The sequence below is a fragment of the Podarcis filfolensis genome (assembly GCF_964270895.1).
Source record: "Podarcis filfolensis genome assembly, chromosome: 9".
Classification (NCBI taxonomy): domain Eukaryota; kingdom Metazoa; phylum Chordata; class Lepidosauria; order Squamata; family Lacertidae; genus Podarcis; species Podarcis filfolensis.
Genome location: NC_139610.1, coordinates 75,965,684 through 75,989,977, shown reverse-complemented (window position 1 = coordinate 75,989,977; position 24,294 = coordinate 75,965,684). Strand labels below are relative to the sequence as shown.

The 24,294-nt window shown below is 48.7% G+C and overlaps 1 protein-coding gene across 8 annotated transcripts in view; it reads right to left on the bottom strand.

The window, feature by feature from the left end:
- The window catches only part of DYSF (dysferlin), a 223,052-nt gene that overhangs the window by 127,551 nt on the left and 71,207 nt on the right, over positions 1-24,294 (bottom strand). For all 8 annotated transcript variants that reach the window (XM_083631547.1, XM_083631549.1, XM_083631552.1 and 5 more), the window contains 8 exons: positions 20,898-21,090; positions 20,099-20,254; positions 18,847-18,978; positions 16,401-16,567; positions 15,319-15,433; positions 14,470-14,575; positions 13,317-13,458; positions 7,564-7,738 (listed from right to left, as the gene is read on the bottom strand). In XM_083631547.1, the coding sequence (XP_083487673.1) occupies positions 7,564-7,738; positions 13,317-13,458; positions 14,470-14,575; positions 15,319-15,433; positions 16,401-16,567; positions 18,847-18,978; positions 20,099-20,254; positions 20,898-21,090 (1,186 nt within the window). The remainder of the gene's footprint in view (positions 1-7,563; positions 7,739-13,316; positions 13,459-14,469; positions 14,576-15,318; positions 15,434-16,400; positions 16,568-18,846; positions 18,979-20,098; positions 20,255-20,897; positions 21,091-24,294) is intronic.

Below are 24,294 nucleotides of genomic sequence, written 5' to 3'. Positions count from 1 at the left end.
ATTGCAAAGAGCTGCGTAAGGACCTCCACAAAGCGAGTTATCGGGCATCCAATGGCAAATGCAATTCCCTGTCAAAAAGTGTAAAGGAGTGCATGTCAGAATGCAAACAGTATCGATGCCACATCCATGCTCATGGGGTCTGAACTGGCAGTGACTGACCAGGAACGAGACCTCAGAGAGTCCTAGCAGATACAGATACCTGAATGAAGAGGTTAACCCACTAAGGCCCGGGGTCCGGATCTGGCCCAATCACCTTCTAAATCCAGCCCACGGATGGTCTGGGAATCAGCGTGTTTTTACATGAGTAGAATGTGTCCTTTTATTGTGGGGCATAGGAATTCGTTCATTATTTTTTTCACAATATAGTCCGGCCCCCACAAGGTCTGAGGGACAGTGGACCGGCCCCCTGCTGAAAAGGTTTGCTGACCCCTGGGTTAACCCAATGTTCAGCGGCTGTGAAAAAGGTGAATTCCATGACAGGGTTCATTAGGAAAGGAATTGAAAGTAAGAGGGGCCAATAACACCCTGCCCTTATACAAATCTATGGTGCGGCCACATTTGGAAAACTGAGTCCCATTTTGGTCCTCGCCTCAAAAAGGATGGAGCTGTAGAGTTGGAAAAGGATGATCAAATTAATCAAGGGGGTGGAGCAAATTTCCTAGAAGATTGGGACTTTTTAGTTTGGAGCAAAGGCAAGAAGACAGAAGTTTATGAAATTATGCCTGGCACAGAGAAAGCAGAGAAAGAAAAGTTTCTCTCCTTCTCTCTCAACACTAGGACTTGCAGACATCCCATGAAGTTGGAAGATTCGGGACAGATAAATGAAAGCCCTTCTTCAGGCGGTTAAACTATGGAACTCCCTGCCACTAGAGGCAGTGATGACCACCAATTTGGATGGCGTTAAAAAGAGGATTGGGCAAATTCCTGGAAGGGGAGAGGGTGACTGATGGGCTACTAGCCACGAAAGTTATGAGCTGCCACCACAATTGGAGGCAGCGATGCTTCTGAATCTCAGGTGCTGGAAACCGCTGGAGGCGAGAGCTGCTCTTGCACTCGGGTCCTGCTTGAGGGTTCCTCATGAAGGCATCTGGTTGGCCCCTGTGAGAAGAGGAGGCTGGAGGAGAAGGGTCAACTGTTTCTAGGCTTGTACGTTGTGTTCCTACTCTGGAGAAATTAAGGCGGCTGGTGTGGCTGGAGAGCTAATTCACCCAACAGGGAGCCCTACCAGAGAACATTGTGGTTTTTTAAAGGGACACCTGTGGTGGGGGAAGGAGAGCTGGAACAACCAGGGAATACCCTCCATTTTTTTCTCCACTGGAAATAAGGATGTCCTATTCCATTAGGGATGCGGGTGGCACTGTGGGTTAAACCACAGAGCCTAGGACTTGCTGATCAGAAGGTCGGCGGTTCGAATCCCCGTGACGGGGTGAGCTCCCGTTGCTCGGTCCCAGCTCCTGCCCACCTAGCAGTTCAAAAGCACGTAGTGCAAGTAGATAAATAGGTACCGCTCTGGCGGGAAGGTAAACGGCATTTCCGTGCGCTGCTCTGGTTTGCCAGAAGCGGCTTTGTCATGCTGGCCACATGACCTGGAAGCTGTACGCCGGCTCCCTCGGCCAGTAAAGCAAGATGAGCGCCGCAACCCCAGAGCCGGCCATAACTGGAACGAATGGTCAGGGGTCCCTTTACCTTTACCTTTATTCCATTATTATTATTATTATTATTATTATTATTATTATTATTATTATTATCATTATCATTATTATTATTATTTTTATCCTGCCCATCTGACTTGCCCAGCCACTCTGGGCAGCTTCCAACATATATAAAAACATAATAAAACACTAAACATTTAAAAAAAAAACTTCCCTGCACAGGGAGGCCTTCAGACGTCTTCTAAAGGTTGTATAGTTACTTATCTCCTTGGCTCAGGGGTTGCACCACCCTCTGATGAAAATAGGGACGTCCTAAGGAAAAGCGTCATAACTTTTATATGCCTGTTGTCTTTGTCCATGGAGTTTTCTTGGCAGGGATACTGGAGTGGCTTGCCAGTTCCTGCTCCAGGTGGATCACGTTTGGTCAAAACTCTCCACTATGATCTGTCCATCTTGGGTGACCCTGCACAGCATAGCTCATAGCTTCTCTGAGTTATTCAAGCCCCTTCACCACGGCAAGGCAGTGAGCTGGACCATCAAGAAGGCTGATCGCCGAAGAACTGATGCTTTTGAATTCTGGTGCTGGAGGAGACTCTTGAAAGTCCCATGGACTGCAAGAAGATCCAACCTCTCCATTCTGAAGGAAATCAGCCCTGAGTGCTCACTGGAAGGACAGATCCTGAAGCTGAGGCTCCAAGACTTTGGCCACCTCATGAGAAGAGAAGACTCCCTGGAAAAGACCCTGATGCTGGGGAAGATGGAGGGCACAAGGAGAAGGGGAGGACAGAGGATGAGATGGTGGGACAGTGTTCTCGAAGCTACGAACATGTGTTTGACCAAACTGTGGGAGGCAGCGGAAGACAGGAGTGCCTGGCATGCTCTGGTCCAGGGGATCATGAAGAGTCGGACATGACTGAACAACTAAACAACAATAAGCAAAAGCGGGGTGTTTGGGGATCAAATCAGAATCTAGGACGGCTTCTGTAAATCTGTGACTCTCCCTGGGAAATAGGGGCACTTGGAGGGTCTGCCAGGGTGTCAGGAGGGGCAGGGGGCAGGGTGAGAGAAAAAGGGCGTCAGCAGAATGTAAGGAGAAGCTGCTGGATCAGGTTGGTGGCCCATCGGGTTCAGCTGCCTGTCCTCACTTTGGACAACCAGATGCCACTTCTGGGAAGCCCACGAGCAGGATTTGAGCCATGAGGGATGTATTGGGGGTGGGGGGCAGCCAGGTTGTCAGGGGGGGCAGCGGACATATGAACGCACACAGGCTGGAAGACAGAGCACAGCCTCTATTTCAGGATTCCCAAGGCGGAGAGCTTGGGAAAGGCGGGGGGTGCTATCCCCTCCAAAGGCCCCCCACCAGAGCCCTGCAGAAGCCTGTTTTTCGGCCCCCCAGCTGCCCTCACAGTAGCAGTCCTGGCTGCAGCCCCATCCTGTTTACAGCCTAATGAACATGAAACCAGAGCCGGGCTGCCGCGCTTGAAAGTCCCCCGTAAAACATCCCGGCTCAAACCGGCGCTTGAAAGGCAGCCGGACGAGACGGCGCTCCAGGCCCCCCCCCACCCCCGTCATTTCCTAACCTCTCCAAAGTTCACCTCCTGCTGGGGAGCTGAGAGCCAGGAGTGTCTCACATGCACAAAGACGTACACAGGTTGCCCTGGCCGTTAGTTGGAGCGGCAAAGGCTTCCCACACGATGCAATGGCTGCCGCCACCCAGATTGCGGGCTGCGTGATGCTCAAGGTTTATGGGGGGGACCCCAAGGCCACGGCAGCGACAGCACCCGACTCGCAGCGCAGAGTCCGGCCAGTTTCCTAAATGCACAGCAGAAGCTGTACAGAGAACCTTTTACACCAAGTTTGGGGAGAATAGAGGAGAGCAGCCCACGTCCTAATGCTGTTGTTCAGATCTATGGGGCGCCCCCATTTGGAATAGTGGGTGCTGTGTTCTGGGCACCTTGCCTCCAAAAGGGTCCTGTCAAGTTGGAAAAGCCTCAAAACACGAAGCCAAAATAAGTATTTCTCCCATGAAAATAGGGACATCCCATTCCATCATGATAATTTTACTCTGCGCAGCTTCCAGCCTACAGTCGTACCTTGGATCCCAAACGCCTTGTACTCGGACGTTTTGGCTCCCAAACGCCGCAAACCCAGAAGTGAATGCTCAGGTTTGTGAACTATTTTTGGAACCCGAATGTCCGACGGGGCTTCTGCAGCTTCCGATTAGCTACAGGAGCTTCCTGAAGCCAATCAGAAGCCGTGCTTTGGTTTCCAAATGTTTTGGAAGTTGAACGGACTTCCGGAACGGATTCCATTCAACTTCCAAGCTATGACTGTGCATAAAAATATAATAAAACATTAACTTCCCTCTGCAGGGTTGCCTTCAGACAGGTCAGGTAACGCCATGCCCTCCAACATTTCCCCAATGGAGGTCCTAAGGAAAAGTTGGAACGCGGGTGGCACTGTGGATTAAACCACAGAGCCTAGGACTTGCCAATCAGAAGGTCAGCAGTTCGAATCCCCGCGATGGGGTGAGCTCCCATTGCTCAGTCCCTGCTCCTGCCCACCTAGCAGTTCGAAAGCACGTCAAAGTGCAAGTAGACAAATAGGTACCGTTCCAGCGGGAAGGTAAACGGCGTTTCCATGCGCTGCTCTGGTTCGCCAGAAGCGGCTTAGTCATGCTGGCCACATGAGCTAGAAGCTGTACGCCGGCTCCCTCGGCCAGTAAAGCGAGATGAGCGTGCAACCCCACAGTCGTCCGCAACTGGACCTAACGGTCAGGGGTCCCTTTATCTTTAAGGAAAAGTGGGACATCAAAGCAGAAACAGAGACAGCTTCTCTAAATCAGGGTTGTCCCTGGAAAACAGGGACCTTTGGAGGGTCTGCTACCCTGTGAGAAGATTGCAGTGTTGGGGAGTCTGGACTCATTCATTTGTGCCACATTTTCAAGGCACAGGTCAGTGCTTTCGAGGTCTCTGTCTGAGTGGGTTTTTGGTTGGTTGGCTTGCTTGCTTGCTTGTTTGCCCCTCTGCTTTCCAGGGAAAACCCGCTATTCATCACTGAATTGGAACAAATGGGAGCTGGGTTTTCCACGGAGTCGGAGAGTGTTCTTGTGCTCCTGCTTGCGGTTTCCCATTGCTGTATCTGCATGGCCAACGTGAGAACAGGAGCCTGGACCGGATGGGCCCCTGGCCTGATCCTGCAGGGGTCTTCTTAAGAGGAAGAGAAGGAGCAAGAAGAACGGAAATCTCCGCACCAGATTAGACTTCCCAGAGGGCATCTTCTGGGGCAGGCAGAGGCCATGAAGCCCACCTCCTTCAGAACCACATTTTGAGGGATGCGGAGTGTGCAGTCACAGTTATATGGCAAAGGAAACTTGGCCAGTTCTCAAGGCGAATAAGAATATACCAAAGAGGAAAAAAAGGAGGAAAAAACCACCCTTTAAAAAAAAAACCACATGACTACATTTTATATATTAACTTGTTTAAAACGTACTCCAAATGTCAAGAAAGAAGGAAAGGACAAAATGTAGCAAAAAATAAGGAAAATCCTAAGGCAGAGGGAGGGGGAAATATAATTGCGTCTTTGTGCTGGGAGTTCTTTGGTTCCCATTAGCTCCTTGAAAAGCCAAGAGATTATGAAATCCAATGTCTTAAGAAAGCCAGCATATTAGTTAAGAAAATAAATGTGGGAAGGGGGAGCCGGTGAGGGGCAGCTTTGGGGGAGAGGTTGACAGCAAGGCTTCCAGCCAGGCAGGCGAACAGCGGCCTTGATTTCGGCAGCATTTAAAGCAGCTAGGAAAACAGCCCTGGACAGGTGTCTGTGACTCCCTGGGATGAGGTCATCCCAAGCGGGGCCGGCTGCAGAAGGACACGGGCCTTGAACCTGGCACCTCGTGGGCCGAAGCCATGGTGCAGCCCGGCAGAGCCCGGGCCAAACCGCTACAGTCAGACTGTGCGGCACTACGACTCCTAGGCGCCGCCGGTGGGAGTTGTAGTTTGAGCTTGTTGGAGGGGGCCAGGTCGGCCCAGTGGTCTGCCAGAGGTTAATGCCATAAGGACCTCAGAAGAGTCTGCTGGATCAGGCCAGAGGGGGGCCATCTGGTCCAGCCAGAAGGAGGATTTGGGGGGGAGTGAGAGGTTTGGTTGCACGGGACACAGAGCATCAGGGGTGCCATAATAATAATAATATTTTTTTATATACCCCGCCCTCCCCAGCCAAGACCAGGCTCAGGGTGGCTAACACCTGATATAAAACAATTGATCGAAATACAACTAAAAAAAAAAGATTAAAATACAACATTTAAACATTTAAACATTAAAATGAAGCCTCCTTTCAGTGGAAACTCAAATCAAAAACTTTTTGGGGGATAAAAACGTCAAGTCTTCACCAAGGCCAACTATCCAGACTGGTCCTACGTGGGCCAGAAAAAAGCCAGGGAAGTCCCCAAATAGGAGTTCCATCACAGAAGGAGAAACGAAAAAGGAAAGAGGGGAAGGGGATCAAGTGGATTCCAAGCCAAAGGCCAGGCGGAACAACTCTGTCTTACAGGCCCTGTGGAAAGAAATCAGATCCCGCAGGGCCCTGGTCTCATGAGACAGAGCGTTCCACCAAGTCGGGGCCAGTGTTGAAAAGGCCCTGCCTCTGGTTGAAGCAGAATGAAAGGTGAGGGGGCGGCACCAAATTTTAACATTGCACGGGGCATCTCTGAAGTTTGAGACCCCAAGGTCCACCAAAATCAGAGGCCCGTTTTGGGAGACCAGCAAGCAGTATCTGAACCCAGTAGCACTGTCCCTTCCTGCGGTTTCTAGCAGCCACCATTCAGAAGCATCACTCTCTCCAGAATTGATCCTGAAATGTCCCACTTTTCCTTAGGATGTCCCTATTTTTGCTGGATATATGTTGAAGGGTATGGAGTTATCCCACCCCTGAGCCGTCTGAAGGCAATCCTATAGAGGGAAGTTAATGTTTTATTATGTTTTTTCTATATGTTGGTAGCTGCCCGGCGTGGCTGGGGCAACCCAGTCGGGCTGGGTGGTGTATAAAGAGTAAAATTTTCATGATGGAATGGGACATCCCTCTTATTTTGGCTTTCTGTTTGTGAGGCTTTTCCAACTCAACAAGATCCTTTGGGAGGCAAGGTGACCAGAACACAGCACACCCTGTTCCAAATGGGGGCACACCGTAGATCTGAATAACAGCATTAGGACATTGGCCCTTTCACTTTCAGGGCAGGAGATCAAGAAAGTGCCAGCCAGAGTGTGAATCATCCCTGAGGATTTTCCTCACTTTCCTGAGGCAGAAGAAGAAGAAGAGGAGGAGGAGGAGGAGGAGTTTGGATTTGATATCCCGCCTTTCACTCCCCTTCAGGAGTCTCAAAGCGGCTAACATTCTCCTTGCCCTTCCTCCCCCACACCAAACACTCTGTGAGGTGAGTGGGGCTGAGAGACTTCAGAGAAGTGTGACTAGCCCAAGATCACCCAGCAGCTGCATGTGGAGGAGCGGAGACTCGAACCCAGTTCCCCAGATTACAAGACTACCGCTCTTAACCACTACACCACACTGGCTCTCAAGCCCCCAAGAGCCGCACACACGCTCCACGCAGCTCTTTAAAGGGAGCGCTGAGCAGAGCCTCCTGCCTCCATTCACTCCATAAGATGCACACACATTACCCCTTACTTTTTAGGAGGGGGGAAGTGTGTCTTATAGAGCGAAAAATACGGTATTCCCTCAAGGGTCTTTACTTTGGAGACAGGAACGGGGGTTGTGCACCGCTGGGGTTGGGGTCAGGGCACAGTGGCAGGAGGCGGTGGTGGCGCATGCCCTGCTCCTCACGGACCCCATTCTGCCGACTCACAGCTGAACAGGCAGCGCAGAGCCCCCCACCCTAAAAGGAAGAATATGGGGAACCTACCAGGGCCCCTTCCAGGGCAAAGACGGCCGCGGCGCCTGTTTGCTCGAGGGGCTCCATCCGACGTCTCCAGCGCCGGCGGCGGAAGGAGTCGGTCTTGCAGTACTTCAGGTGGAACTTCCAGCCAAAGAGCGAGGCATATTCCCAGCCTTCGCCTTCCAGCTCCTCCTGTTTATACCGCGGGAAAGAGGGGAAAGAAGGTTCTGAGCTAAGCAGTTGGCTCCTTACCTCTCTCGCCCTGACCTAGCCACTGTGATCCACACGACAGTCACCTCCAGACTGGATTACTGTAACTCGCTCTAGGTGGGGCTGCCCTTGAGACGGGCCCAGAAACTCCAGTGGGTGCAGAATGCCGCGGTGAGACTCCTTACGGGGTCCTCGCTGCGGGATCACATTCACCCGCTTCTATACCAGCTGCACTGGCTCCCGGTGGAGTACAGGATCAACTTTAAGGTGCTGGTTTTAACATTTAAAGCCCTATACGGCCTAGGACCCTCGTACCTACAGGACCGCCTCTCCTGGTTATGTCCCACGGAGGACCTTATGGTCTTCAAACAAAAACATCTTGGAGGTCCTGGGCCACAGGGAGGTTAGGCTGGCCTCAGCCAGAGCCAGGGCTTTTTTGGCTGTGGCCCCGATCTGGTGGAACGCTCTGTCCCAAGAGACTAGGGCCCTGTAGGACTTGACATCTTTCCGCAGGGGCTGCAAGACAGAGCTGTTCCACCAGGCCTTTGGCCAAGGCACAGTCTGACTCCCTCCTTTGGCAATCCTCACAGAACCCAATGGTTGCCATTCATTCGATTCTGAATTGATTTTAGAATGAATTGATTTTCGAATGTTGTATAATTTTACTGTTGTTAGCCACTCTGAGCCTGGCTTTGGCTGGGGAGGGCGGGATATAAATAAAATATTATTATCATCATCATCATCATCATCATCATCATCATCAAATGTGGTGGTCTTGTAGTAAGGTTAAAGCTCACTGGGAAATGATATACAGTGGACTCTCAGGTTGTGAATGTGATCCGTGCAGGATGCATGTTCATAACCTGCAGCATCTGCAACCCACAGCGGCGCGTCTGTGCACGTCCTCAGAGTCAGCCCATTCTTCAGCCAGCTGACATAGGAGAGACAAACCCTGCCATTGGTGGTGGGAGAGTGGAATGCCTAGGGTCCCAGGTCCCTTCGTCTCCCCCCCCCATAAAACATTTGAGGGGACTGGTGCCCCAACATTTTTTTGCCATTCAAATAGTGTGTGTTTTGCATCCTGTAATCAATTATGTGGGGCAGAGCTTACCTCCTCCCCCCCCCAATTTTATTCCAGTTGGCACCCCAGCCTGAGACTTTTTGTCCAGGAGCAGTTCTGTGTTTTAAAGCTGTGTACTCAAGTGCCCCCCTGTTTTTCCTTTTTGCCCTGGGGATTTCCCTGCAAAAACCCGCTCTGTCAACCTGAAGAGCAACAAATGGGGTATTCCATGGCCATTTGCTACGATTCTGCTTTAAAGAGCGGGTTTTTGCAGGGAAAGCTCCCTAGCTTAAAAAAACAAGAGAGCGTACAGACACAGCTTTCAGGTGCCTGGAAATGGCAGAGGAAAAGTGACTGTGGATAAGCCCTTTGTGAGTCTTTCATGGAATGAGGGGCTTTCAGAATTTTTTTAAAAAAACCAGGTAATCCGGACCAGGAAATTGCATCCCACAGCGCTGAGTCTCCACCTGGGTCCTCCTCGCTGCATCTTCCTAGCCCCTCTTCCCCACCATAATCATGGGTCTCTTTCGATTTAAAGGTTTAAAAGCAGCAAATAAAACTTCTGGGGGTTTCCCTCTCTGCGCTGGTGGATTTGCTGTGCAAGGGAGACCCCTAGAGAAGAGCTCAAGCAAGTCCAACTAACTTTGATCCTCACCTCCTAGGAAAAGTCCCTGGCTTTTTCCTGTAGGACTAATTGCAGTTGTTAACAGCCATTAACAGGTTTACCACACTGTTGCAGGAATTTATGTATAGGTTGGGGGGTTGCCCCTCCAGCAGATATCACGCACATGCAGCCCACTACCAAAACCAGCACAATCGCTTTTGTGACTTTTGTGACTTGTCCCCACAAAACACTTCATCACAGTTTCTTCCTATCTATTCAAAGGGCCTCTGCTGCACAATACCAAATGTAACAATTCACTGATAAATGTCTCTATGTTTTGGCTCACTCAGAAATTCATATAGACATGTGAGCTCAGCTGCTCAGCAGCCCCTCTGCCTGAGCGATAATTCCTGGCATCCTGATACCTAAGTGCCAGACAGGTAGCCATTCCAGAAATCACAAACCCAAATGAAGACAAAAGGGTGTGATGAACTTGGCTGGGAAACAGGGAAATGTAAATATCTCTTTTATTACACTTGATGGGTGTTTGGTGGAGGGCAAGGGGAACCATGGGGCAGGGTCCAGGATGCTCAGATTACTGTCACCAGACCTCCCCTTTCATGATGTAACCGTGATGTAGTTTGGGGGGGGTGTAACAGGGGGATTAGCAGCTAATAAAAGTTTGAGGGCTCTTTTGTTCCGGGCTTCCATCCTGTTTCACCTGGTGGCAGGTGGGAGTCCTGTTGCGGCAGTCTTCAATCAAGACCAAGCCGACTGGCTGCTGTTTTGCTCTGGTAATCCTGGCTGGTGTCCTTGGTTTTTATCCAAGGGAGCCCTCAGATTTCTCCATTAAGAATACCCATTGAGTCAATCACCCATCTCCTACTACCCTCCTGATAAAAAACCCCACCTCACCCTCCTACTATATATAAGGATCTGGTGACTTCTGTTTCCATATATCTGAAGAAGTGTGCATGCACACGAAAGCTTAGACCCAGAACAAACTGAGTTGGTCGCTAAGGTGCTACTGGCCATAAAAATATATATTTTTATTTCTCCTAGGAGTCAGGCAGTACTAGAGAGTCCTTCTCGACTCTGGGTCCCCAAATGCCGTTGGACTACAACTCCCAGCATCCCTGACTGCTGGTCCTGCTAGCTAGGGATGTCGGGAGTTGTCAGTAGGGGTTGCCATATTTCCCAAAGTGAAAATCAAGGGGGGGGGACATACCCCAGACATTTTGCTGCACTGGACATGTCTGGGGAAACCCGGATGTATGGCAGCCCTGGTTGTAATTCAACAACAGCAGGAGACCCAAGGTTGGATGCTGCAGCAAAAAGTGCCCTGGCTCAGTGGCTTTGAGTATCTGCTCTGCATACAGAAAGTCCTGGGTTCGAATCCCAGTGACATCTCCAAGAAGGGCTGGGAATGTCCCCTGTCTGATATATAATGAACTGAAAAAAATGTTTAAAATACCGTATTTTTCGCACCATAGGACGCACTTTTTCCCTCCTAAAAAGCAAGGGAAAATGTGTGTGCGCCCTATGGAGCGAATGTAGGGGGGAGGCAGGCGGGAAAAGCCCCCAAGAGCCGCAAACAAGCTCCGTGCACTCTTGCGGGCTTTTCCACAGGAGGGAGAAGGGACTGACTGGACGCTTCAGTCCCTTCTCCCACCTCCCAGAAAAGCCAGGAGAAGCCACGATCTCTTTAAAGGAGTTGCGCGGCTTCTGCCAGTTTTGCGGGAGGTGGGTGAATTCCCCCACTTCCCAGAAAAGCCAGGAGAAGCCGCAATCTCTTTAAAGGGGTTGCGCAGTTCTGCGGGCTTTTGGGAGAGGTGAGGGAACCCCGAAGCCTTCCTTTTAGGAATTTTAGGTGCCAAAATCCCAAGGGAGCAGAAAAGTCTATTTATGTACGCGACCACGGCTGCGCAATTGCTATTAGCCTAGAGATGGAAAGACGATAAGGTCCCTGCCAGACAAGAATGGCAGATTAAGTTGATGGATTATGCCAAAATCAGCAGATATGACCAGAAGAATCAGAAATCAGGAAGACCAAATTTTTAATAAGGAATGGGGAAATTTATAATCTATCTTTAAAAAAATTGTAAACAGTTAAAATCGTTAGTGGGATTGAATGTCACTTGTAATTTAATGGTGAACTTTGGACACAATGGAGATGTAATAATAATTATAATTTATTATTTATACCCCACCCATCTGGCTGGGTTTCCCCAGCCACTCTGGGCGGCTTCCAACAAAGTATTAAAATACAGTAGTCTGTTAAACATTAAAAGCTTCCCTAAACAGGGCTGCCTTCGGATGTCTTCTAAACAATAATAATAAAATAATAATAATAATAATAATAATAATAATAATAATAATAATAATAATAGACTTGATTATAAAAGATGCAGGAGGAAATGATTAAAAATAGGATCCACAAAGGGGGGGAAGGAAGTCCAGAGATTCTTTTACTGTATTTTTCGCTCCATAGGGCGCACCGGACCATAGGGCGCACCTAGTTTTTAGGGGGGGAATAAAGGGGGGAATTATTTTTTTCCCCAGCCCCCAGAACAGGGCTAGGAGCGGTGGCAAGATTGCGCTCAACCTCGCCGATGCTCCCGGAGCTTAAGGGGCTGGGGACAGGGGAAGCCCGAGCTTCCCCCAACCACAGCCCCCAGCCCCCAGAACAGGCTGCTATCCACAAGCCTTCAGAGCCCGGGGGGAACTCCTGCTGCGCTCAGAAGGCTTGCGGATAGCTGCCTGAAGCCTGGAGAGCGAGAGGGGTCGCTGCGTACCCCTCTCGCTCTCCAGGCTTCAGCGAAAGCCTGCATTCGCTCCATAGGACGCACACACATTTCCCCTTCATTTTTGGAGGGGGAAAAGTGCGTCCTATAGAGCGAAAAATACGGTATATTGTATGTTGATATGTTATTGGAAAATTTTAATTTGAAAAACCCAAAAAAATAAATTTACCAAAAAGAAAAAAGAAAAGAAAAGAAAAGAAAAGGAAGGTCCTGTCTGAAATCCTGGAGAGCCATTGCTTGCTGTCTGTCAGTGCTGACATTGTCCAGCAACCAAGAGAGGTTTTTTAAGCAGCGGTTGTGTGGCCACCTGTCGTGGGTGATCTGGTTGAGATTCCTGCATCGCAAGGGGTTGGCCTAAATGGCCTTTGGGGTCCCTTCTGACTCTACCATTCTATGATTCTATAATAATAATAATAATAATAATAATAATAATAATAATAATAATAATTTATTATTTGTACCCCACCCATCTGGCTGGGTTTCCTCAGCCACTCTGGGCGGCTTCTAACAAGATTAAAAATACATTAAAATGTCACACATTACAAAATTTCCTAAACAGGGCTGCCTTCAGATGTCTTCTAAACGTCAGGTAGTTGTTTATCTCTTTGACATCTGGTGGGAGGGCGTTCCACATGGAGGGCGCCACCACTAAGAAGGCCCTTTGCCTGGTTCCCTGTAACCTCATTTCTTGCAGTGAGGGAACTGCCAGAAGGCCCTCGGAGCTGGACCTCAGCGTCCGGGCAGAACGATGGGGGTGGAGATGCTCCTTCAGATATACTGGGCCAAGGCTGTTTAGGGCTTTCAAGGTCAGCACCAACACTTTGAATTGTGCTCGGAAACGTACTGGGAGCCAATGTAGGTCTTTCAAGACCGGTGTTATGTGGTCTCGGCAGCCGCTCCCAGTCCCCAAGTCTGGCTGCCACATGCTGGATTAGTTGTAGTTTCTGGGTCACCTTCAAAGATAGCCCCACGTAGAATGCATTGCAGTAGTCCAAGCGGGAGATAACCAGAGCATGCACCACTCTGGCGAGGCAGTTCGCTTGGCTTGGCATGCTCTCCCTTTTCTTGCACCCACAACCTCACCCCCCAAAAAAGGTGTACCTTCTTCACAGCTTCCCTCTGCGCCAGGTCCCTCCTGCGAAGCCTCACCCATCGCCTGCGCCGGTTCGTGTGGTACATTTTCTCCGCCGGCACCCAGGACTTCGGCCTGTGGTCTGGCGGGATGGTCAAGCCGTATTCCCACCCTTGGAGACAAGACAGATAAGGGATATGAAAAAGTAAAAAAAAAAAAATTGGAGCTGCATCCCTGTAGAATTAAAAAAGATGCTCAGAATATCTATAGGGGGAAAACCCCAAGACAATTCTTGCTGAGCAGAGTTGGAAAGGAGGTAGCACAAGATAGGAGAAAACTATTCCTATATGCAATCGCAGCAGCCAGAATACTCCTTGGAAAGAACTGGAAAGGAAATCACATACCTACAAAAGAGGATTGGTTAATTAAACTAACAGAGTTTATAGAACTGGCAAAATTCACTGCGGTAATAAGATATCAAACACACCAGAAATTAAGGGTGCAATGGTTCGAAGAATATATGAACAAACACTGTTCTAAAGATAACATGCTGATATGTTTAGACTAAGCTTGTAAGGTGACTTGATGTTATACCGTAATAGTACTATAAAAGAAGTAATTACAGCGATAAATGATATGCAATGTAAATAAGAATTTAAATATGACGAGTGCTGGTGGACGGGAGTCAAATGGATGTGGGTACATCATCCTTTTTTCTTTCTTACCCTTTCCCTTTACTCTCTTTGGTTTTGGGGGTTAAGTGTCTGTACCTTATTGTTTGTTTGTTTGTTTGTAAATATGCTTAAATAAACATGAAAACATTTATTTTTAAAAAAAAAGACATAAAAGGGGACATGGAAGTGGCCAGAAGGAACACCTGACCTCTTAAGCGGGCAAGGGGGACCGCTTCGCACTTGGCAATCTCCGTGGGGCAAAAACACGGGGGCAGTATCTTGGAAAAGGGGATCCAATGGGTCAGATTTCAAAAGGTTTAGTGTGTGGAACTGCACTTGGAACATCTGCACCAGCCAAAGCCCACCAGATGAGTCTGCTGACTTGAGGGCAACCAAACCCCAGGAAGACTGAATATCCAAGAGGAGGTTTTGCCCACCAAGGGACGATTGCCATGGAGGACAGAGTAAAGGGGATTTAAAGGAAACAGGGAGCACCCCCAAAAAAATACCTCTCTCATCGACTGCTCTGTTGAGATCCGTGTCCCATTCCACGTCTTCCCATTTCCATCCCAAGGGACATTCGATCTCATCCTTAGACAGGACTTTCTCCCCATTCTGGAAAAGAAGAGGGGGAGCCCGTGAAACCCAGTCCTTTTCCGAAGGGTGGAGGTTGTGGAAAGCTCCCCTAAACCAACATGTGGGATGTGAAACACAAGAGCTGTCAAGTACAACTTTCCTAGAGTGAACATGTTTACACATGGGGAGGAATGTTTCTCCAGCCAGCAGGTCAACTTCCTGTTTCCTTCTGGGCTGGGACAGACTTTCTCTGCATGTGACTAGAGGTGGGTGTAGCCTCACCTGTGCAGGTAACGGCAAAAGCACAGGGCAGGTCAGCCATCTCTCTCTCTCTTTGACCACATGCATTGAAGAAGCAACATCTGCTTAGCCACAGATGCTCTCTTCCAGCCAAGAGAGGACAAAGGGGCTGTCTTCTTATGAGATAGTTTCTAGGTATATGTTATTTTTCTAAGATAAGGCTGCCTTCTGGGATCCTATTGTGAACAGAAAGATGTGTGAATAAACCTTTTTATACTTTTATAGAAGACTGTGTTGTGTCTTATCTTTTATGAGGGAATAAGGGGAAAATACCAGAACAGTTATTATAGAGGCTTTAGCGAGCCTGAGCTAACGCATCCGCTGTGAGTTTAAAAGGGGAATGTTACTCTGCTAAATTGTGAACTTGTTAACACAAGTTGGAAAGGCTATAATCAAAACAATATATCGTCTCCTGCATCCCTGAACATTGCCACACAACGGAGCCAGTTTCTACGGAAGTGTCCGAAGAGGGGGTTCCTCACCACGTCAGTGTAGGCCTCCGCCATGTGGATCCACTGACCGCCGGGAAGGCGCACTTGATTCTCGAAGACTTCCTCCACGAAGCTCATGTGCCCAGCATCCACATCGTACAGCAACCTGTGTTGAGTGGGATGGAGAGACGACGGGGAGTGGTAAGTATCATTGTTTGGTTGTGCATTGACACCAAAAATAGCTCCGTATGTCTATTGCTAGCGGGGTACCATTGGAAAATTCCACTGGCCAGAGCAGCAGAGGGCCTAACAGCTGATAATTCTCAAACTATCATATCTCAAGGGCCATTGAACGGAAGAAGGAACAAGCTTGTTTTCTCCTGCTCTGGAGCGCAGGACTTGAACCCATGACTTCAAACAACAAGAAAGGAGATTTTGACTCAACATCAAGAAGAACTTTAAGAGCTCTTTGACAATGGAACAGTCTCCCTTGCTAGGGCAGATTTGAGGGTAAACCATACGCGGAACGAGTCTGCCCCTGCGACTTGATGGAGGTAGAAACTGTCTCTCATGCCTTGTTACGTTGCCGTTTCTACGGGGATATACGCTCGGTATTTATTACCCCTGCTACGCAAAAATCTCCAAATGAATCCGAACTTCAATGTCTAAAATCCCTGGTAGAGGACAAGGGTCCCGAGATCACGTTAAGGGTAGCCAAATTCTGTGCGATTGCCATAAAACTTAGGGAACAAGTTGTGCTATCGTAATGATTAAGGCCTTAAGTGATAATTTTAGGTTATATGTTAGTGACTAAGTTTTAATTTATATATATATTTAACTGTTGCTATATCTGTATTGTCCCTGTTATACCTAATTGCAAATTCAAATGTATCCCTATCGTGTTTTATGACTTCCTTGATATTGTATGTGGGCTGGAACTGGTCTGTGACCGAAATAATAAAATTCATTCAGTCTCCCTTGCAAGTGGCCTCGCCTACCTTGGAGGTTTTTAAGCCATCTGGATGGCCATCTGTCAGGGATGCTTTAGCTGAGATTCCTGCATTGTGGGGGGGTGGACTAGATGAGCCTCGAGGGTCCCTTCCAACTCGACAACCCCAATTCTTTGTACTCACGTCTTCTCAGGGCTGACGAACCAGTCTCCAGCCCAGGCCCAGCCAGTGGAGGGTCTGAAGCTGTCCTTTGGCAGCTTAATCTTCCCGGTGACATCCGAGTATTTGGGGTACGTCAAGCCGGTGGTACCCCAGTTCCCAACCAAGGCCAGCTTGGTCTGGTTTTCATACTGAGACAGGAAACAGACAGGAGGAAGGGGGAAAGTATTTTAATGGAGAAGAAGCAAGGAAAAGGGTGAGGAAATCACCAAAGAGGACAGACCCTGAAACATACGCCCCTACACACACAGAGAGAAAACCCTGTGAAACACTGGCGTTATTGCAAGAGGGAAATGTCTAAGCTGATAGAAAATGTGCCTTTGTGTCGTTGAGTTGCCCTTGGATGCTGTGTATCATAGGAGAGGGGTGTGTTTGCTTCACTGGCCAAAAAGCTTTGCTTTTGTATGTTTCACTGTTCAAAAGCTCCTGAAATAATTTATTATTTGTACCCCGCCCATCTGGCTGGGCTTCCCCAGCCACTCTGGGCGGCTTCCAACAAAGATTAAAAATACATTAAAATGTCATTCATTAAAAACTTCCCTGAACAGGGCTGCCTTCAGAAGTCTTCTAAATGTCAGGTAGTTGTTGTTCTCTTTGACATCTGATGGGAGGGCGTTCCACAGGGCGGGTGCCACTACCGAGAAGGCCCTCTGCCAGGTTCCCTGTAACTTGACTTCTCGCAGGGAGGGAACCGCCAGAAGGCCCTTGGCGCTGGACCTCAGTGTTTGGGCTGAACGATGGGGGTGGAGACGCTCCTCCAGGAATACTGGGCCGAGGCCATTTAGGGCCATCCCAGTCAGTTCCCTGGGACTTACTTGCAGGTAAGTGTCTGCAACAATCTTCCCCAAAACCTCCAGGTGATTCCATGTATTTTATGCATCTGCCTGTCTGACGGTAGAAGTCAAGGAAACATGGACTTGCCCTTATCGAGGGCTACAAAGACCCCTTTGTAATCCTGAGGACTAAAAGCATAATTCTCTATTTCAGCTGAAGAGCTACAAGCGGGGAGGGGACTAAAGATCTCCTTTGAAAACAAGTCGCGTGGATGCACAAACAGAAGGATATTTTAATTAGGTGCAAATAAAAATGAGTTTTGGATTGAAAGGTTTTTTAAAGGCAAAAAGGAAAAAACAAATGCCCTTCATACCAGTGGCAAAAAAGGAGACTGACTTAAAAAACCTTCTGACAACAAGAAGTATTCAAGAGTGGAAAGGGAAGGTAGTGGGCTCTCCCCTTCTTGGAAGTTTTTAAGCAGAGGCCAGACAGCTATCGGTCAGAGGTTCCTCAGCTGTGATTCCAGACCCTCCAACTTTTCTCCAATGAAAATAGGGACATCCAGTTCCCTGCCCATCTGACTGGGTTGCCCAGCCAGCTTTCAACATATATAAAAACATAATAAAACTATAAAGCCACTTCCACCCTGCAGAGGAAGTGGAGTCGTGGGCTTCACGGCCCAGCCCCCGTGCGATTGGGGGAATCCCCGGCCACGTCACCCCCTGGCCAGCCAATCGGCTGGCTCTGGGGGCGTGGCCTGCCCTATTTAAGGCAGGTGCGGCAGGGATCTCCCACTTTTGCCACCCACCAGCTGTTCCTGTTTCCCACCCTCCCGCCCTTTAAGGTTTTCATTCCTTGACCTTGCTATGGATCTTGGTTGGTCGCCATTGAGGGGCCTGGTAGGAATTTTTCCACTTGGCAAATTGGCACCAGCCACTTGGTTTTCGCCTACTTCGTAGCAAATCGTCACAACTTTCTGGGTATTGGCGGTTAGGCATTGGTATTGCTCTGTAGTTGGAAGAGGGGAGGAAGCGCCATCACCTGCCCCGCATATTGAAGGGCAGTCTGGTAAAGGATTCCAGGGGGCGTGGCCCTGTCCAAAGCCTATGGGGGTGAGGGCCCAAGGCACGCCCCCGAGCGGTGACCCCAGGGGAGTTCCTAGTTGATGTGCATCAGCGGGACTCCCCCTACTGATGGTTAACCCTTCCCGGACTTCAAGCGGACGGGCTGGAGTCGGATATAGTCGGTTAGGACCAATGCCCAAGCCAATACCGCTCATCACCTGTAACCAATAAAGTTGTGGCCTTATGTGTCTTTATTTCCACTGGGGGGGGCGGGAACTCGCCACGCAAAGGGCTGCCTTCAGGTGTCTTGTAAAGGTTGTCTAGTTCCTTATCTCCTTGGCTCGGGGGTCGCATGACTCCAGACCCTCCAACATTTCTCTGATGAATATAGGGATGTACTAAGGAAAAGCAGGCATTCCAGAATCAAATCAGAAACCAGGATGGCTTCTGTAAATCCAGGGCTGTCCCTGGAAAATAGGGGTGCTTGGAGGGTTTGTGATTCCCTTCCAGCTCTGCCATTCTATGACTCCACGCAGTCCAAGCCCAGCTCAACCCAAGAGAATTTGGCTCACCGTTTCAGCGAAGACTGAGAGCCTCCCCTCGGCTGACTTGTTGAATTCCTTCTCGTCTACAGCCAGCCCCAGCCACAGTTGCACCCGGATCTGGGCCGGGATCCTGGGCCCCATCACCTCTCCTTGAGGACACTGAGACAAAACCGAGGAGAAGCCATCAAAATCCAGCATCCCTCTGCCTTCCAGGCGACGGCTGGATCACAGCTCTTGCCAAAAGCCCCACTCCGCCCCCCACCACAAGTCTCATCCCGTCCCTATTTTGGGGTGTCAAGGAACAGCCACTCTGCCTTTGTAAGAACCCAATCATTTCGTTTGGTGGTGCCTAAACTTGGGAACTCCCTGCTGGTTGATACCTACATAGGTACTCTTTGGGGCACCAGCTGTGAAAGAGGAGAGTGCAAAATATGGTCTGAAGCTCAACATCAAAAAAACAAAGATCATGGCCACTGGGCCCATCACCTCCTGGCAAATAGAAGGGGAAGAAATGGAGGCAGTGAGAGATTTTGCTTTCTTGGGCTCCATGATCACTGCAGATGGTGACAGCAGCCACGAAATTAAAAGACGCCTGCTTCTTGGGAGAAAAGCAATGACAAACCTAGACAGCATCTTAAAAAGCAGAGATATCACCTTGCCAACAAAGGTCCGTATAGTTAAAGCTATGGTTTTCCCAGTAGTGATGTATGGAAGTGAGAGCTGGACCATAAAGAAGGCTGACTGCCGAAGAATTGATGCTTTTGAATTCTGGTGCTGGAGGAGACTCTTGAGAGTCCCATGGACTGCAAGAAGATCAAACCTATCCATTCTTAAGGAGATTAGCCCTGAGTGCTCACTGAAAGGACAGATCCTGAAGCTGAGGCTCCAAGACTTTGGCCACCTCATGAGAAGAGAAGACTCCCTAGAAAAGACTCTGATGTTGGGAAAGATGGAGGGCACAAGGAGAAGGGGACGACAGAGGACGAGATGGTGGGACAGTGTTCTTGAAGATACCAGCATGAGTTTGACCAAACTGCGGGAGGCAGTGGAAGACAGGAGTGCCTGGTGCGTTCTGGTCCAGGGGGTCACGAAGAGTTGGACACGACTAAACGACTAAACAACAACAACAAGTGTATTTATCCCAACCATTTTACAGTTTTCTCTCTTTGCAAAACCGCATCGAGGTCGTTTCTGCAATCCGGCGCCCTAAACATTTCACAAAAAGAATTGATTTTCTTTTCTTTTTCCTTAAAGACATTTTGGCGCCAGCGGAGCCTACCTTCAAGAAAATGGTCTGGAGCTTCCCGCAGTTTTTGCCGCAGCAACTGGCCCCGCTCCTGGAAAAGAGGACCTCGTGGGCCGGCACCCGGGCGTAAGCCACGCGCCGGTCGCCCTGCAGCATCCAGATGACCACGTCCGGCAGGCTGTTCTGAGGCTGGAAGAGAGGTTTGGGAGCAAAGCTGTTGAGCTTTTTGGGCAAGATCACGAAAAAGGCATTTTAAAGCTATTTTTATGGGGAAACAGAAAAAAAAAATGGCACTGTCGATATGGGCTGCCATACGCCTGGATTTTCCCGGACATTTCCCCGATTTTCACATGGACACTGCTGTCAACCACAGGATTCCAGATATGTCCAGGGAAATCGAATGTATGGCAACCCTACTCGTGAGAAAAGCCAGGCGGAAAAGAGGGTGACAACATTCTGCATGGACTGGTTGCAAGGCAACATGTGCAAATGGCTTGAGATACCTATTAGGTCCATAAATTACCATATAGCATATATTCAACATAAAAAAACAGCGACAATTTGTTGTTGACAAAGGACAGCTGGACACATAAAGGGCCTCATTACCTTCAGTAGCTGAGGGCCTCATCAGACCTCAATCCAGCCCTGCCCAGATGTTTAGAAAACTGGCTTCATCTTTCCAAAAGTTATTTTAACTTTTCGAAAGCCTTCGATCATTCTTGACCATTCTTCTTGTTTTATCTTTTTCGCAAACCACTTTGAGGGTTCTTTTTATAGAAGCAAGTGATGTGCAAACTTTACAAAATGAACGAATGCGAGGCAAGGCCCTCACCTCCTCCGCCATGGATTTCAGCCTGGAGAGCCAGTCTTCCGCCTGGTCCAGCACCATCTGCAGGTCAGAGTCTTCATGCTTCAACCTCAGAGCCGCCTCGACAATCTGGTTGAGATTGGTGCTGCGGAAGCGATACAGGAACTTGTCCAGATGGGTGCTGGTTGGCTTCTGGGTGACGTCCACCAGCGGCTGGCTGTGGAGGGCAAAGAGCAGGAGGGAATCACCCCAAGCGTTTGCAGAGAAGGACCTCCCGATGAGAGGCTGACCCCAGAGAGGACATGTTAAGGATAACAGTTTAATTGTATACTAAAATGCAGAGTTTCTGTATGTGCTAAAACAGCTAGCAAAAAGAAGTAAAAAAGCAAACATTGGGAAAGGAGGGGCAGGAAGTGAAGAAGAAAATTGTGTTGGGGGCAGAAATCTGTATATGATGATAAATGTTTGGGAATATTTTTGGAGATTTAATAAAAATGATAGATCTATAAAGAGAATGCCAGCATGTGCATTGTTGAAAGGTTTGACATTGGGAAATTCCCCTGAGGTATACGAAAACTCACTGGGTGTTTAGCAGGCTAATAATTAACTCAATAACTCAAAGTAATTTGGACGGATTTGTAAAAATCTGAAAACTAATAAAAATATATATTTTTTAAAAACTGTTAGCGTTTTCTGCTAGTTTACACATGAGTGTTTAACCTTAGATCACACGATCAAGGTATTCAATTGCAAATCTCCATTTTGAAGGGAGTTGTCTTGGTCTTTTATTCCTGGGCAAAGTCAAAGAAGGATGTGCTAATGATGCCTCTAGAGGAGAAACAGCCTCAGGCTGGAATGCAGGCAGATGGAGGCTGTAAGGAGAGAGACTTTTGAACCTAGGTCTGTTTAGAATTATATTATATATCTAAAAGAAGATGCTGAGCCCATGCTTTGCAAAGCATGGAATCATTTGGATGTACCATTGATTTGGTTTTGTACCTGTTTGGGAGAAGTTTTAGTTAGTAAATCTTTGCATCATATTTCTGGGTCTGGACAATTTGTATTTCCAAAAAGGAGTCCGTTTTTATGCATCCAATTGCTTCAAACTGTGCAATATTAATATTTGCAATAGGTTTGTCTCCTCCCTGCCATAGATCTGTAGCAGAATATCTGCCTTGCAAGCATCTTGGGGGTGGATAGTCAATTTATCTTGCTTTAAGTGCTGAGATACTTATTCTGAATTGCATTGTGATCTTTTTATCATATAAGCTGGAAACTTTCAGAAGCTTTGCTTGGAAAGGTGGACTACAAGTATCTTGAGTCAGCATTTCTTTTTGATTGAACAAACCAAAGCAGAATCTGTTGCCTTCTTGTACAAATCTGAAATCTTTCCAGCCTTCATGCCTCTATCTGATACCTTCCTTTCTTTGCCCTCCATTGGAAATGCACTTTGCATGCGCCTAGAGACACCCTTTCCTTTATCACAAAATTTGGAGAAGCGTGAATTTCAAAGGACAGTTCTATTCCCATCAACTTCTTGGGTTCGAGAAGGTAAACACAACAAGGGCATTGGACTGGATCAGTCCGAAGGGACCCATCTAACCTAGCATCCTGTTCAGATGTCTGTCAGAAACCCCAGCCCTGCTCCCGAGTAAATGTGCATAGGCTCATAGTCTTTAAAAAAATAAAATTGAACCTATGGCACCTGGTATTCCCAGTTGGCTCCAATCCAAGTACTAACCAACCCTAATTCTGCTTAGCTTCCAAGATCAGACATGTTCAGACTGATAAGGCCACAGGTGCGTTTTTCAAATTAAATTCTTTCAACATATACCAACAAGATATAGTTTTTTAAAAATGAAATATCCTACCCTAACCCGGAAGCTGCCATTCAGATGATACAGGTCCAATTAAACCCAAAGGACTTCTTATCCCAGACTATAGGTAAAGGTAAAGGGACCCCTGACTGTTAGGTCCAGTCGTGGCCGACTCTGGGATTGCGGCGCTCATCTCGCTTTATTGGCCAAGGGAGCCAGCATACAGCTTCTGGGTCATGTGGCCAGCAGGACTAAGCCACTTCCGGCGAACCAGAGCAGCACACGGAAATGCTGTTTACCTTCCCGTCGGAGTGGTACCTATTTATCTACTTGCACTTTGACATGCTTTCGAACTGCTAGATTGGCAGGAGCAGGGACCGAGCAACGGGAGCTCACCCCGTCGCGGGGATTCGAACCGCCAACCTTCTGATCGGCAAGCCCAAGAGGCTCAGTGGTTTAACCCACAGCGCCACCCGCGTCCCAGACTATGCTTTGCATCAAAGGCAACAAACAGTTTTAGTTTTATAAAATAAGGGGGGTCCTCTGTTTTCAGCTTCGTCCGTTGCTTCTGCCATTCCGTTGCAAAGGAGCCTTTGGGCTTTGAGCCTCATGCCAATTTTATTTCAGGCTTTAATTCCCCCCCCCCCCAAGTGCTGTCTGCCTCTTGCAATAATTTGTCAAGGAACCACCCTCTGAGTTCTTCAGGATCTCCTGGCTCTGAGCTGCAAGGAGAAGAGAACTTAGCAGAGGTTTGAGCTGAAAGTGAAGACCGTCTCCCGTGAAAAGATGGAAAGGAGCCAACTCTGGACACTGAGACATCTTTTGTCCAGTAATTGCCTGTTATTTGGACCAAAACTACCCTGCATTGAGCAACCGCCACCTTCCCTGCTGTTGCCATCGACACGACATCATTTCCGCTTCTCCCAGGACAGCTGCTGTGGCTCAGTGATTTATTCCAAGCGGAAGCGACAGACCACAGGCCGGGGGGGAGAGAGAGGGAGGCCAGGAGCCCAGCCTACACAAAACGCTGGCTTGGCAGCTTCGCCAGCGATATCTCTCCCCGGTTTCATTGGGTTTTTCTTGGAAGGAGGCTACCCTCCGGGAAAGCAAAGTCCCGGGAATTGACCCAGGTCACGTATGACACACGCGCAGCAGACCCGGGGGTGTCTTGGGCCGTTTGCAAACAAGCACGTCTTCTTATAGGGGGGAGAAGCATCAGCGAGGGGGGCAAGGAGAGAGGGAGAGCAAGAGAAGCTCAGACGGCTCCTTCTGGGGGGCTCAGGAAGAAACACCAGGAGCTGGAAAGATGCAGTGACACACACCCCCATCCCAGTTTGTTCCTGGAGCGCTTCCAGCTGTGCCGTTTGGACTTTGCCAGCGGCTCCCAGTTAGCTTTTGCCTAACCCAGGGTTTGGGGACGCAGGTGGTGCTGTGGGTTAAACCACAGAGTCTAGGACTTGCCAATCAGAAGGTCGGCGGTTCGAATCCCCGTGACGGGGTGAGCTCCCGTTGCTCGGTCCCTGCTCCTCCAACCTAGCAGTTCGAAAACACGTCAAAGTTCAAGTAGATAAATAGGTACCACTCCTGCGGGAAGGTAAACGGCA